This window comes from Nansenia antarctica (genome assembly GCF_963989245.1).
Source record: "Nansenia antarctica genome assembly, chromosome: 1".
NCBI lineage: Eukaryota > Metazoa > Chordata > Actinopteri > Argentiniformes > Microstomatidae > Nansenia > Nansenia antarctica.
Window position 1 is genome coordinate 33,608,809 of NC_137674.1, and position 15,603 is coordinate 33,624,411.

Below are 15,603 nucleotides of genomic sequence, written 5' to 3' on the forward strand. Positions count from 1 at the left end.
GCAGAATAGTTTATAACAAAAAAGAAAAGTAAAAAAAGAAACAGAAAAAAAAGTGGTTGAAAGTAAGAAAGTGATTGCAAGACACTGTGGCTTTCTTACCGGTAAAGCGAAGGCGTCATATGGTGAGGCAAGAGAGAGAGAGAAGGTGAAGCAGGGTTAGTGTGGTTGGGTTCGTGGACATGAGGAGGCAGGAGGACTTACCACTCTGGCATGTGCACTGGCAGCCTGCGCAGAGACAGGACGCTGGGGTGGGCGGGAGAGACAATGAGATGAACATCAGCTGCTAACAACCCTTCAATTCAAAAACTTCAAAACCTTCAAAAACACACACACACACACACACACACACACACACAGTACACGCACACACAATCTTACACGCACACACATGCACAGTACACACACACACACATGCACAGTACACACACACAGTACACACACACACACACACACACAGTACAGTACACACACACACACACACACACACACACAGTGTACACACACACACACACACACACACACAGTACACTCACACACATACACACACGGTACACACGTGCATACACGTCCAACCTTGTTACTGTAGGTCTATCTGGCCCTCTTTGCACAATACAAGGTGGAGTAGAGAAATGTCTGATTTGATAATCTCCCAGCAGCAGAGATCCCAGCCACGGCTGGGCTGCAGTAGTCGACTGTTGACTAGCGGGAGCCAAGTGAATTAGCTGCTGTGGCATCATTAAGCAACAGGGCCTAGCGAGAGCATTAGTCACTTGATTAAAAATGATAAAATAATAATCCACAAGAGTGCAGCTCTCGCAGAAATGAGGTCACCCTGACATTATAATTGCATTAGCAGTTTGTTTTGCACGAGAATGGTTTTTCCATGAGGGCAAACGAGGGCTCGAGTCTAGGGCAGAAATATACAGTAGAGAGACATGAGGATGACAGGCGAAAACAGGTTTCGTGAGAGGCGGGCTAGGGAGGCTACAGGACGTGGCACTGGCAGAGCAGAACGCAGGTCATAACATTCACATGTTCACATTTTTTGGCATTTAGCAGACGGCTCTTTATCCCAAAGCGACTTACAACAAATACATTTGTCTAAAGTAGGTGAATCATCCATCCATCAGTAAGTGAATCATCTATCCATCAGTCATCGTGAGAAAAAGTAAACTATGCTAGGACCAGGGGCGATTGGCAGACATAATGCTAGAAGACGAAGGAAGAATTAAGATTTTTTTCTCTCTCTCTCTCTCTTTATTTATTTATTTTTAATGTATTGACAGTAGAGAAAGAAACGTGTGTGAATGTGTTGGAGGTACTGAAGCCTACCTGAGATCTCTGGGCTTGGTACTTCGAGCCGGGGTCCAGGGTGACTCGTTCCGAGCGGGGTTGTCGTAGCAGGGGGTCCTGACACACAAAGCCTGGAGGAAGATGAGTCACCAGAGTGAATCGACCACATGACCACACGGGCCTGAGGAGACTGCTGAGCAGGCAGCGTACACACCGCTGAGAGGAAGAGGTCAGGACAACAACAGAGGGCTGGAGGTTCATAATAACTGTGATTCACTCTGGAACCAAAGTTACAAAAGGCCTCTGGTCTCTGTTACCTCGACCGTGTGGTAATGCTGTATAACAGCATTGTCAATCCTAATAATAATTATAAATCACACAGACAAAGGCTAACTAACTACTTTAGTAGGACCCGACCCACCCTGGGCACGTACACTTTGTCAAGCTGCCCTCGAACAGGAGGTACAGGACCCCGGCCGCTAAGACAAACAGACTGAAGGACTGCTTCTACCACAGGGCCGTCAAGGCCCTGAACACAGAAAAGGCCTAAGTTCTGGGCCCAGGACAGTCCGGACGGATTGTATGGCAGCTAGTGCTGAGGCACAAACATGTACATTTTCAAGCCTGCAAACTGTGACACTTTAAAATAATGTGAAAAAAATACTCTTTGTGCAATATGACAACCCTAGTTGACTATCTGTGCAGTATAGTACAGTGGATTGTGTACATAGCCTTTATTGATGTAAACCAGCTCCTTACCTTCTTGTGATTTTATGCATCTATGCTTTTTCTAAAATGTGTTTTCTTTTTCCTTTCCTAACACCAGGGGAGCCACCCCTCCTAAATTTCGTTGTTTGGTACCTGTACTGTAGCAATGACAAATAAAGTCCATTCCATTACATTCCATTCCATTCCATTCCATTTTATCAGTAAGTTAGGATTGTGAATCCTGTGCCCTGCGGTGGCGTAGCGGTCTAAGCACTAGCCACTAGTGCAAGCTGCCCACCGGGGACTGGGTCGAATCCCGGTCTCGCCAGATCCGGATATGGCCGAGGCACACAGGGAGCGGCATATTGAGCGGCCGCTCCAGAGGGCGGTATAGGACTATTTCCGGACAAGGATCCGTCGCGCAACAGAGCCCCCGGGGTGCCGGAATAACGGTGCTGGGCTCGAGGAGCCAGTCAGCTAGTCTGCCTGGCGATCTCCTCTGGGGCTGCCGGCCACGGGGTCGTGCGGCGGATCCTACGCAATTGGCAGGGGATAATTGGATGCTAGGTTGGGTTCAATTGGATACTAAATTGGGTGAAAAAGGGATAAAATCTGAAAAACAAATAAAAAAATAAAATAGGATTGTGAATCCTAATATAACAATAAAACACACAGATAACGTTTACATTTCCATTTTTGTCTACTATCTGACGCCTTATTCCAAAGCGACTTACAATCGATACATTTGACTAAGCAAGTGAATCATCTATCCACCAGTCGTAGCAGGAAGAGTAATCTAGCTCGGGCCAGGGGCCATTGGCAGTCGTCGTTATAGAAGAAGATGGAGGCTAACTAGCTACTTTGTCAGTTAGTTGGCATTGTGAATCCTAATATAATAATAAGACACACAGATAAAGGCGAACTAGCTACTTTGTCAGTAAGTCTGAGAGTGCGAAAAAAAGGCAGATTCGGTCGAGCGGTTTATTTCGGTCGAAGTCATCCTGAAATAAAGACCAATCTAAACCAGGATGGTCCGTTCGTGACATGAACCCACACCCAGTACTGCGGGCCCTAAACTTAAAGTAACCTAATACACTCTCTCCTTTCTTTTTAAATTAAAATCTCACTCAAGAGTCAAATCTGCTTAAAACAAAAACCAAAAGGAGAGGAGAGGAGAAGAGGAGTAAACGAGTTTACTTTACAGTTTTACCTCCTCCGTACTTAAGAGAGCGAGACGAAAAAATCGACAGCTAACCGCCCGGAGGATATTAGGCTAGTAGTGTTAGCCTCATCCAAACCCCCGTCAAGGTAAGAAGAACCCGCGGTGACAGTGCCACGTTCTTGTCTAAATGCGGCAATTATTACAAACAAGGCTGACACGTTACTGACAGCTACACATGAGGGGAGAATAAATACTAATGGCATGCTGTCATTATTTACAGAGCTAGCTGGGAACGAGGCCCAAAAGTGTTATCAGCCAACAGCACTGAGAGGGTTTGTTTGGTGAATAATAGACGGGGCTGTGTTTTACATGCCACTGCAAAATTTTCCCCAGGCCCCTGCTGCACAAACGCATCAGTCCAAAGATAACTGGCAATTTATGATCCCCCCCCCCCCCCCCCCCTCTCCCCTCTCTTAATGACCAGGGAGGGGAGGGAGGGGGGTGGGCGGTTGGGAGGGTGGTGGTGGGAGGGTGGTGGTGGTGGTGGTGGGGGGGGGGTTAAGCCACAGGCTGGCCCAGGCACAGATACACCACAGCCCCCTTCACACAGGGGTCTGAGAGAGAGTCTCTGCATACTCTAGATACATACACTGTCATTAATCACGAAACCAATAGGCTCCGTGGGAACTCGCTGCGATGACAGCGATGGAGATACAAACAACCACGATAGAGATTCTCAGCTAATTACGATCATCAGCCTACTGATATTAAATATTAAGCGTAAAGGGGGGGGGGGGGGGGGGGGGTTGGACACACTTCAATTGAATGGGGGGGAAAAGTGTGTCCAAACTTTTGACTGGTACTGTATATGTGTCAATGATGAAACTTTGAAAACACCCAGGATGGAACAGGATAACAGGAGTCAGAAAAGTGTTCCAATAATGAAGCACTGGAAAAGAGAAGTGTGTTGAGATTCCTTTCAGGTGAAGACTTGCATGTCTGTCTTAGAGAAATGTTCCCCCCCAACAGCCCCCAACAACACCTCTGCTACCTGAGAATGGTGTAATTGTGAGAGGGAGAGACAATACAACACAGAGACACATCATTCCCCCCACATTAAGAAATGCTGTTGTATAAACAGTGTCGATCTCCGCCTCGGGCTAACCATTTTTCTTTTTTTCTTTTTTCTCTTTGGTTTGCTGCATGCTAAGGATTGCGTTGGCTCCGATAACGCGGGATCCCATTTCTCAAGAGAGCTGTATAATGACTCCCAAAACAACCGAGTCCTCTGTTGACAACTTCACCCCTGCCGCAATGTAATGTAATATCAATTAATAATGTTGTGTGTGCTGGCTGAGGCACCCATTATGGAGCCACGCAACTATTCTGTTTAATACAGTATACTATGTTAACTAGCTAAGTGGCTAGGGCTAAATGTTGTTTTTAAGTGTGTAAAACAATGCCTGACTGTCTCCACAGGCGTATCCCACCGCCAGGCAGCAGAATGGCCAATTAGTGGCTTTTTTTCTTTTTTCTTCCTTCAGTGTGAGCGAGGATTTTACTGTAGAACACCCTAATAAACAAGACACACTGGGCTGAGACACAAACGTAGTGGAACCTGCTGCAGGCTAAACCCAGGAGCCAGGGCCAAGATAGTTTCCATCCATCGCTCTCCGGCGTTCCTGAGCTAGGCCCCCAAACTCCCGGGCAGGTAGAGGCCTTGGGGAAGAGAGGAGACGTGGGTGGGAGGGTGGGGATGGGCGATGTGAAGGTACATCGTGATCGCAACTCAACTGGCAGATCGTTTAGCAACCTGCCCACGATATGTCATCGGCGGGGCCTGTTATGAGAATATGTTCCATTCCTTTATGGGACAGGATTGAATGTTCGGCATAATCCTCATGTGAGGATGAGATAAGGCACTGCTTGTCACGGTCAGGAACCAAGTGCCAATCTTCAGCCAGGAGGGAGGTTTAGGACATAATGATCCATATCCATTTGTAACTCTCTTAAAAACCTGAGCTCTCATATGAGCAAATATGCTTTCAAATAAAAAAAAGGAGGGTGTATTATAGAGAGACTTATGTTATCATGAAAAGCATGTGGTTGATTTAATATACTGGCGGGTAAGTAATAAACAAAAACACTTTAGCCAAGAGCAATGAGGTGAGGCCTGAGTCTGCAGGATAGGAGCCGCCAGACCACCACATCTTGGAATCCCCCCCCCCCCCCCCCGAAAAAAAAATCAAGGGCTGTATTAATTGTGTAAATTGTGTTTGTTGTTGGGAGACTTACCGACAAGAGAAAACATGTCTGATATCACACTGGCCTTTATCTTCAGATCCAAAGGTGCGTCGCTGGAAAATAAAACATTAACGCTTTCTTTCAATCGAATCGTAAAAACGAAAAGAAAAACAGCAGCAGCAACAACAACAACAAAACAATTCACTCACTGACATTAAACTGGAGGAGGAGTTGTAAGTTGTTCATATACAGACGACTTTACACACAATGCACAGAGTACTACTTTGGTCGGTTAATATGTCCAATCATAGAGTTAGAGTTTACAGAAACGTATCATTTACAGCAACCCACAAATATTTACGGGCCTGGAAAGAACCGCCGGGTCGCGGTGCCAGAGGATGATGACATGAAGGCCGGGGCTACATCTCGCCCGCGGGTATTTATCAACAAACGAAGTGTAAATCCTTAAACATGCCATTTCCTTGTTATGGGGAAGCATTAACATGTATATTTTCAGAGCTCGAGCACGAAAAAAGTTTACGTGTTTACGAACAGAACAGAAGTATGTTTCATTTTGAGGAAACAAAGAAAGAAAGAAAAAACAAGAACAAAAAAAAAAAACTTATTTTGTTTGAATTACATGTTCCTTCAACAATTTGACGTATTTTTCTTCCCCTTTTCTTCCTTTCCTTCCCAAATGATTGATCATCATTCTGAAAACCTGTTGAGTACTGTATTTCTGTAGCTGTGAAACATTTTATGTGATGAGATATGCGGTCACGAGTCGGCTCACCAGGCTAGGGACGGGGAGAGGTTGACCTCCAAGAGCCAAGGCTTGAGGTTGGAGTCGATCAGCACATCAAAGCCGTACAGCTCTGTGGAGACACAAACACAATAAGTCAGTCGGGGCGGTAGAAGGCTCCACACAGGGCTATCTTCCAGAGCTCTGTTTGTGATGAAGAGCCAGCCGTAAAAGTCACAGTAGGACACACATAAACTTCTAGGCCCGGTCTTATCTTGGGCCTCGCAAAAACTTGGTAGTCCGACAACACGGACAGGGTTTCTGCTACTGATTATGTGCATATTAAATATCAAATCACTCAAGAGAGAGAGGGGGGAAAAATACATCAGTCTTCTGAAGAAGTCAGCTATGGAGGATTGGCTGCCGTTCATTAGCTAAGTCCCATTTCAGCTCCTTTGAGCTGCTTACATAAGAGCTGAGATGAGAAACATACTTGTGAACATCAGTCCTGCGCTCAATATTTCTTTCTTTCTCTCTTTTTTATTAGAAAGTGCTGCACATCTGAATCTCCGTTTTGTCATGCCACTGTTAACCGTTAATCCGGCTGGAATATTTGGGTCTGCTGTTGTTTTGGCTGACGTTCTAACACCATAACATAATGAGTTCATCTTGCAGGCGCAAGAACACCTCAAGTCACAGAGCTTCTTCTTCTGGAAGCTTCTTGCTTATGATGACGTGTGACGTGCATTTACATTTACAATTTTTGACATTTAGCAGACGGCTTTTATCCCAAGCGATTTACAGAAAACACAGCATTTGTCTAAAGTAGAGTGAATCATCTATACATCAGTCATCATCAAGCACAACCCTCTATGCTAGTACCAGGTGCCGTTGGCAGTCACAACACAATGATTCACTTATTTTAGACAAATGTACTTATTGTAAGTCAGTCTGAATGACAGCGTCTGCTGAATGATTAAAATGTCAAATGTAAGTGGGGGGTTATCGTTAACTACAAGTTGACATGGATATGATTGATTGTTACAGCGCAAAAAACTTTGATAGACTCTGAGGTTTGACACAGCTTTCAGAGTTTGGAAAAGTCGGGGAAGTATTTTCCGATTGAGAGTGCCCTGGCGACTGAAGACACCCGTATATATGTTCCACTCCAAGGCCAGCTTGGCAGAGAACACACAGAATAAAGGCCTTTTTACAAAGCGGTCAGGGTTCCTTGTGTACAAACTCATCCACTCTCTCCTCCTCTCTCCTCCTCCTCTCTCCTCCTCCCTCCTCCTCCTCTCCCGTCCAGGGTTATAAAACAGCAATGTCACCACACGGAAGGGGCACACACACACACACACACACACACACACACACACACACTAACACACGCACACTAATATGCACAAACAAATACACACACACACACACTCGCTATCCTAGGAGCCTGTGAAAGCCCTCCTCATCGCTGCCTCACACACAGCCTGACAGCTCTACAGAGTGCCGTAGCCCACAGCCCCCCCAGGGTAAAACCACAGAGGTTTAATGGGACAGGGCAGAGCGCTGGCCGTAAAGCTGAGGGAGGGGGAAAAACCTGCCTAATGGCACTTCAAAAGAAGAGTTCTGGTTTTGAGAAGAGGCCAGAGGTCGGTGCGCTGTTCAAAGCTAGCGTGGCAGTGAGCTGTTTATCCTAGCGTCTCTCAGGTCAGCGGCGGTGCTGGTGACACACAGGACGCTCTGACGACGGCGGAGACGGTTGCGGCGCAGGAGGTAGAGCCGGCGTCTAATGATCGCAAGGTCGGCAGATCGGCGGTTCGAGCCCCGACTGGCCACATGTCGAAGTGTCCTTGGCCAAGACACTTAACCCCAAATTGCTCCCAATGAGCAGGGCCGGCGCCTTGCATGATAGCTTGCCCCGTCATTGGTGTGTGAATGGGTGAATGAGAGGCCGTTGTAAAGCGGCTTTGGAATAAGGCACTATATAAGTCAGTCCATTTACCATTTTATCTCTCCACGCTCGCGGTCGCAGGAGTCAACAGAGCGTGGACAGACGAGTCTTATTAAAACGTTATTCCATTCATTTATGAATCACTTCATTGAGAGATTCTCAATCTCAAATCTAACCAAGCTAATGGTAAGACTCAATGAAGGTTATTTTACAGGTGATGCAGAAATGTGACAGTGTTTTAGAATTTGCCATTTAGCCAGACGCTTTTAATCCAAAGCGATTTACAATTACGAATTACAGGGACGTTCCCCCTCTGGAGTAACTGAGGGCTACGTGACTTACTCAAGGCCACGCTAGTGGTGGTATTGTTTCAGGCGGGATTTGAACTCACAACCTTCCGACCACCAGTCTCACAACGCACTATCCACTAGACCACCACTGCCCCTATGATGATCCATCCTGTCCTGGGTCTGCTCCACTTGTTCTCTCTAGAGAACCCTGGTTCTGCAAAACAGTTGTCAATCTTAATATATATGCCATGACGCTTTTATCCAATGAGTGCATACATTTTTCAGTATATATGGTCCCAGCGGGAATCGAACCCACAACCTAAGCATTAATTAGTGCCGTGCTCTACCACAACTGAGCCACAGAGGACCACAAAAAGACTATTCTCTTAGTCAATGTATATATATCTGATGACGATTTGGAATTCCAACACAATCAACAATTCGTTTACTATTGTGTTTTTTTTTTTTACGTGGTGAAAGGTCGTTCATCATGTTTATGTTGTTGTTCTGGTCGACAGAGGAGTTCTACGATGGTTAGCTAAACTTGTGCTAAAATGGAATTGAGTGTGATGTGTGAAATCCCTTCGCCAAGGGTAACATTAGCAGCAGAACCAGCTTTGGGTAAGGATTGGCCGCTGGAAGCCAAACAGTAGTTGCCATGCAGAACGCAGGGCTTTTCTTTTCCACTCACAGGCTTATCCCCCTGTCTTGCTTTTTGAATAAGAAGACACACACACACACACCCACCACACACACACACGCTAACACGCTAACACACACACACACATATGAACACACACACACCACACATGCACACACACCACACACGCACACACGCACACACGCACAAACACACACACACACACACACACACACACTACACCACACCACACACTAACACACACACCCCAAAAGCCATAAAACATAATGTTTAAGTTTTAAGAAGGAACAGAGCACTGGAATAAATTGGGTTTGAGGCTGGAGTGCCTCATCAGTGGCACCACAACAACAGAGGGAAGAGAGAAAAAAAGAAAAAGGCAGCACCTCGCCAGCCCCCGCTATGCAGACTCCATGCGCCATGCAGGCTCCATGCGCCTCGCATTTTCCCCCAATTAGGAGCAGACGCCGCTCCCGTCCCATGAGCCGCTCGTTCGTCGCGAGACGCGTTTGTTCTGCGGCTCGACCGCTGCCTAGGGAGTGCTGTTAACGCACCCACAGAGAACCCACAACACACAGAGAGAGAGGGGGGGGGGGGGAGAGGGAGAGGAGAGAGAGAGAGAGAGAGAGAGAGAGAGAGAGAGAGAGAGAGACAACACACCCATCACATAGAGAAAGAGAGAGAGGGGGGGGAGAGGGAGAGGGAGGAAGGGAGGGAGAGGGAGAAAAGAGAGAGAGAGAGACAACACACCCATCACAGAGAGAGAGAGAGAGAGAGAGAGAGGGAGAGGGAGAGGGAGAAAGAGGGGGAGAGAGCGAGAGGAAGAGCGGGAGAAAGAGGGGGAGAGAGAGGGGGAGAGAGAGAGAGGGAGGGAGAGAGAGAGAGAGAGGGAGGGAGAGAGGGAAAGAGAGAGAGAGAGAGAGAGAGAGGGGGAGAGAGAGAGAGAGACAGAGAGAGAGAGAGAGAGAGAGAGAGAGAGAGAGGGAGAGAGAGAGAGAGAGGGACCAGGCAGGGAACATCCACACAACACACCCATTAAAAGAGAGGGAGGAAAAGAAATAAAGAAGAGATGGAAAGGAAGAAGGGATGATGAAGAGGAATGTTTTTTACTGTCGGATGACGCTGCTGGATACTTCACCACATGAGACGACGCCAAGACAATGATCTCCCCCCCCCCCCCGCCCAAGCCCTCCTCTCCCTTTACTGGCCCTCCACAACAACAACAACAACAACAGCAGCATAAAGCATCTTCTGTGATGGTGTGTGGTTTTATTTTTTTGTTGTTAGCGATGACAATTGGGATTATTGCATCATTCCCAAATGAATCATAAACCGCTGAGAGGTTTTTTCTCGGCAGCAAACGTTTGTGAGGAAACAATCTTCATGCCAAAAGCGTGAAGAAGAAGACGCCGGCGGCGGCGGCCTCAGAAAACACGGTAAATAAAAAACACAGAGGGAAAAAAATAAAAATAAATACTGCGCTAGTTTGTCTCCCACCGTTGGATAACGGGTGATGAAAAATAGCTAAATAAAAAAGGCTAAATCACCTGCAGAAAGAATTTCATAGCAACTCATCATCCTCCTCGCGGTGAACAGCCCAGGGTATATCTGGGACCGCGGTGTGTTTGACTTGGGCTGCTGACAAAATGTACGAGAGAAAAAAAAAGTTGACAAGCAACTCTAGCTGAAGCCAGGTCGGTCGTACGCTGAAATGAGGGATGTTTCGGTGGAACACAGGACCCAGAGAGAGAGAGGGAGAGAGGGAGAGAGAGAGGGAGAGACAGGACCCGTTGGGTGGAATGTCTTGCCTGTAATAAAACCTTGGCTAATCAGATCTCAGTGAAAACATCTCTTAATCAGAATCCCTCAGTAAATAGCCATTAATCATAAAGGCCATGGCAAAGAGCAGTATGGGTGGCATTCTCCTCTCTCCCTCTACCAGTACACACATAACTTGACACACAGTTTTCTCACACACACACGCACATGCACGCAACCAAAGCTTGCACTCACACAAAGACACACAGACATGCACACATATAGAGGCACACACGCAAGCTCACACACACACAAGCACACACACACAAGCACACACACACCCACCCCCATACCCACCCACGCACACACACAACCCCCCCCCCCCCCACACCCACACACACACATTTTACCAAGGAAAAGTACCAAAAAAATCTGTTGTTTTTACTCCCTTCCCACATCAGACGAGGAAGCTCAATAAAGGATTTCGTTACAGTAGCCGTTGTTTTGATAGGCAGTGCAATTTGTGCTCCAGAGCTCAAATCCCATTCGAAAACAATAAACATTATATTTAAAGACGTTAAAATGGCAGGGAATAATTTGCTGCAAATTAAGATTGCAATGTGCTTTATGGCCCTCGCATGGCCGGGGTCCAGCCCGTGGCAGCACGTAAACCCCAGAACAATGGGCCCTTTTCTGGGGACTCGTTCATTTCGCGCCGCCCTTAAACACAATTATTTTATCAAGACAAATCGCGGGCCTGCTGCTGTTTTTCGCCTTTTATTGGTGCATGGCAAAACTCTGCTCAGGACCATTTCAGAGCATGAATTAACATTGTGTTCATTTTTCGGGGGAGGCTGGGACCGAAGGCTGGGAGGGAAGGAGGGAAGGAGGGAGGGACGGAGGAGAGAGGAAGGCAGGGGGAGGGGGGGGGAGAGGGGGGAGGCCGACAGGAGCTGAGAGAACACGGCCCCTCTGTGGTTTGGGTCTGATTTTATTTGAGGGAGGAGATAAAGCACACAGTGATACTGGGGAGGTCTCCCTGAAGCAGAGACAGACAGACAGGCCTCCCAGGCTGAAGCAGAGACAGACAGACAGACAGACAGGCCTCCCAGGCTGAAGCAGAGACAGACAGACAGACAGACAGGCCTCCCAGGCTGAAGCAGAGACAGACAGACAGGCCTCCCAGGCTGAAGCAGAGACAGACAGACAGACAGACAGGCCTCCCGGCCCTCGTGTTTTACACTGGCTCCTGCATGTCTCCTCACACACACACACACACACACACACACACACACACACACACACACACACACACACACACACACACACACACACACAGGCATATTTAAACAGCACCAGAGTCTCAGGCCCACCTTGAGAGGCAGGCAGGCAGGGGAGGCAGGGAAGGGGGGCAGGCAGGGCAGGCAGGGGAGGGGAGGGGAGGGGAGGCAGGCAGGCTGGGGAGGCAGGGAAGGGGGGCAGGCAGGGCAGGCAGGGGAGGGGAGGGGAGGGGAGGCAGGCAGGCTGGGGAGGCAGGGAAGGGGGGCAGGCAGGGGAGGGGAGGGGAGGCAAGGGGGGGCAGGCAGGCTGGGGAGGGAGGAGAGGGGAGGCAGGGGGGCAGGGGAGGCATGGAGGGGAGGCATGGAGGGGAGGCAGGCTGGGGAGGGAGGGGAGGGGAGGCAGGGGAGGGGGGCAGGCAGGCAGGGGAGGGGAGGGGAGGGGAGGGGAGGGGAGGGGAGGGGAGGCAGGGAAGGGGAGGGGGGCAGGCAGGCAGGGGAGGGGAGGGGAGGGGAGGGGAGGCAGGGAAGGGGAGGGGGGCAGGCAGGCTGGGGAGGAGGAGGAGAAACACAGGGAGGTCCAGGGTGGTCCTCTGGAGCTGTCGAGGCTGGAGCTGTCACACTGACGACTGTCTTTCTGAAATGTAATCCCGTAGACGCACCGCCGTGAACACTATAATTAACCCGCTCCGGGCGATGCGAAGACAACAAAATTACACCACATTCAACAGTAAACCTGATATCACCACGAGGGTAATGGGCTTGTTTCATTATACTGCACACACCGGTATGTGTGTGCATGACAGTACAAAATACAACTAATTGCCTGTAGGTGTAGGTGAAGGTGTGTAGATTTGTGCGTAGGTGTGTGTGTGTGTGTGTGTGGGGGGGGGGGGGGTGTAGGTGTGTGTGTGTGTGTGTGTGTGTGTGTGTGTGTGTGTGTGTAGGTGTGTAGGTGTGTAGGTGTCAGAGGAAGAGAGAGAGAGAAATAGGAGGGAGAGAATGTAAAAAAAGAGGAAGGGAAAGATGGGCGAGACAGAGAGAGACCGAGAAAGAAAGAGAGAGAGGGGGGGATCAGAAAAGAAGAAAGAAGACAGGGCAAGGCAAAACAAAAATTAGACAGCGTCTGTTTTCCACATCTCATTCATCCTCTTGTTGTCTCTTCACTCTCTCTCTTCGCTCCTCGCCCGTATGAACGGAGGCTCTCTCAGTGTTGATTCAGTTTCATCAGGCTCACGTATATGAGGGCCAGATTAGGGGGGCTTGCCGACACGCCTCGCCCCCCCTCCATGTTAACATTTCACACCCTGAAGGCCCGGAGTCTGCCTGTTAGGTCCGGGACCCAGGAGTGATGCCGCTCGAGGCGTAGGTAGATAGATAGATAGATAGTATCTTTATGCAGGCGACTGTCAAGATAGTGTGGGGGTTTGCCCTGGTTACACGGCCCCTACAGCCCAAACAATCACACACGCAGAGCTCTATTATGTCTAGAGGACCTGTCAGAAGGTGCACGGCCAGGGCCTTGTTCACTCTTTACCCACCTCTGAACACAGAGAGAGAGAGAGAGAGACAGAGAGAGAGAAAGAAATAGGAGGGAGGGAATGTAGAAAGAGAAAGGGAAAGATGGGGGCGAGACAGAGACAGACCAAGAACTGAGGCACTGAGGGAGGCTCAGTCGACATGCTTGAGTTCAAACCCCCAGTGCTCTGAGAGATCACCAAGCAGAGAAAGAGAGAGAGAGAGCCTGGTACTGGAGAGAGAGAGAGAGAGAGAGAGAGAGAGAGAGAGAGAGAGAGAGAGAGAGAGAGAGCGCGGACAATTAGTGCCAACACTAACATGGGTAAATGGCTCCGAAATGGTGTTCACACGAGTCCTGGTGCTGCCCGGGAGGAGCGGCCAAGAGAACAGTCAGCCTAAATCAGACGGACCTGAATGGCAACGGAATAAAAGGGAAGCAAATTCCTGCCTCAGTCAACAGGCCCTCCAGAGCCCCTCCGGCCAATCAGAGAGCAGCAGCAGAGGAGGCCTATAGGAACCGGCGCTGACGAACGCAGCGAGAAGAAGACTGTCACCGAAGAGACAGAGGATTATTAGGAGAATATCTGCAGTAGCTAAGCTTTCCTGAAAGAAGTGAATCTGGAGGAGCGAAGGAGGAATGAATATCGTATACAAACGAGAGAGAGAAAGAAAGAGAGAGAGAGAGACAGACAGAAAGAGACAGACATAGAGCCTGGTGGTAGTGGAGGAGTATGGTAGTGGAGGAGGAGTATGGTAGTGGAGGAGGAGTATGGTAGTGGAGGAGGAGTATGGTAGTGGAGGAGGAGTATGGTAGTGGAGGAGTATGGTAGAGGAGGAGGAGTATGGTAGTGGAGGAGTATGGTAGTGGAGGAGGAGTATGGTAGTGGAGGAGTATGGTAGTGGAGGAGGAGTATGGTAGTGGAGGAGTATGGTAGTGGAGGAGGAGTATGGTAGAGGAGGAGGAGTATGGTAGTGGAGGAGGAGTATGGTAGTGGAGGAGGAGTATGGTAGTGGAGGAGTATGGTAGTGGAGGAGGAGTATGGTAGTGGAGGAGGAGTATGGTAGTGGAGGAGGAGTATGGTAGTGGAGGAGGAGTATGGTAGTGGAGGAGGAGTATGGTAGTGGAGGAGGAGTATGGTAGAGGAGGAGTATGGTAGTGGAGGAGGAGTATGGTAGTGGTGGAGGAGTATGGTAGTGGAGGAGGAGTATGGTAGTGGAGGAGGAGTATGGTAGTGGAGGAGGAGTATGGTAGTGGAGGAGTATGGTAGTGGAGGAGGAGTATGGTAGTGGAGGAGTATGGTAGTGGAGGAGGAGTATGGTAGTGGAGGAGTATGGTAGTGGAGGAGGAGTATGGTAGTGGAGGAGTATGGTAGTGGAGGAGGAGTATGGTAGTGGAGGAGTATGGTAGTAGTGGAGGAGTATGGTAGTGGAGGAGGAGTATGGTAGTGGAGGAGTATGGTAGTGGAGGAGTATGGTAGTGGAGGAGTATGGTAGTGGAGGAGTATGGTAGTGGAGGAGTATGGTAGTAGAGGAGTATGGTAGTAGTGGAGGAGTATGGTAGTGGAGGAGTATGGTAGTGGAGGAGTATGGTAGTGGAGGAGGAGTATGGTAGTGGAGGAGGAGTATGGTAGTGGAGGAGGAGTATGGTAGTGGAGGAGGAGTATGGTAGAGGAGGAGGAGTATGGTAGTGGAGGAGTATGGTAGTGGAGGAGTATGGTAGTGGAGGAGTATGGTAGTGGAGGAGTATGGTAGTGGAGGAGTATGGTAGTGGAGGAGTATGGTAGTGGAGGAGGAGTATGGTAGTGGAGGAGTATGGTAGTGGAGGAGGAGTATGGTAGTGGAGGAGGAGTATGGTAGTGGAGGAGGAGTATGGTAGTAGTGGAGGAGTATGGTAGTGGAGGAGGAGTATGGTAGTGGAGGAGTATGGTAGTGGAGGAGTATGGTAGTGGAGGAGTATGGTAGTGGAGGAGTATGGTAGTGGAGGAGTATGGTAGTGGAGGAGTAT

General features: G+C 48.8%; 1 protein-coding gene across 1 annotated transcript in view; it reads right to left on the minus strand.

Annotated features, from left to right (window-relative positions):
• ttll5 (tubulin tyrosine ligase-like family, member 5) overlaps positions 1-15,603 on the minus strand; it is a gene marked incomplete at both ends in the record, with an annotated part of 93,488 nt that overhangs the window by 64,363 nt on the left and 13,522 nt on the right. Inside the window, 4 exons of the mRNA XM_080550420.1 lie at positions 202-243; positions 1,333-1,424; positions 5,459-5,520; positions 6,201-6,282. Coding sequence (XP_080406546.1) covers positions 202-243; positions 1,333-1,424; positions 5,459-5,520; positions 6,201-6,282 — 278 coding nt within the window. The remainder of the gene's footprint in view (positions 1-201; positions 244-1,332; positions 1,425-5,458; positions 5,521-6,200; positions 6,283-15,603) is intronic.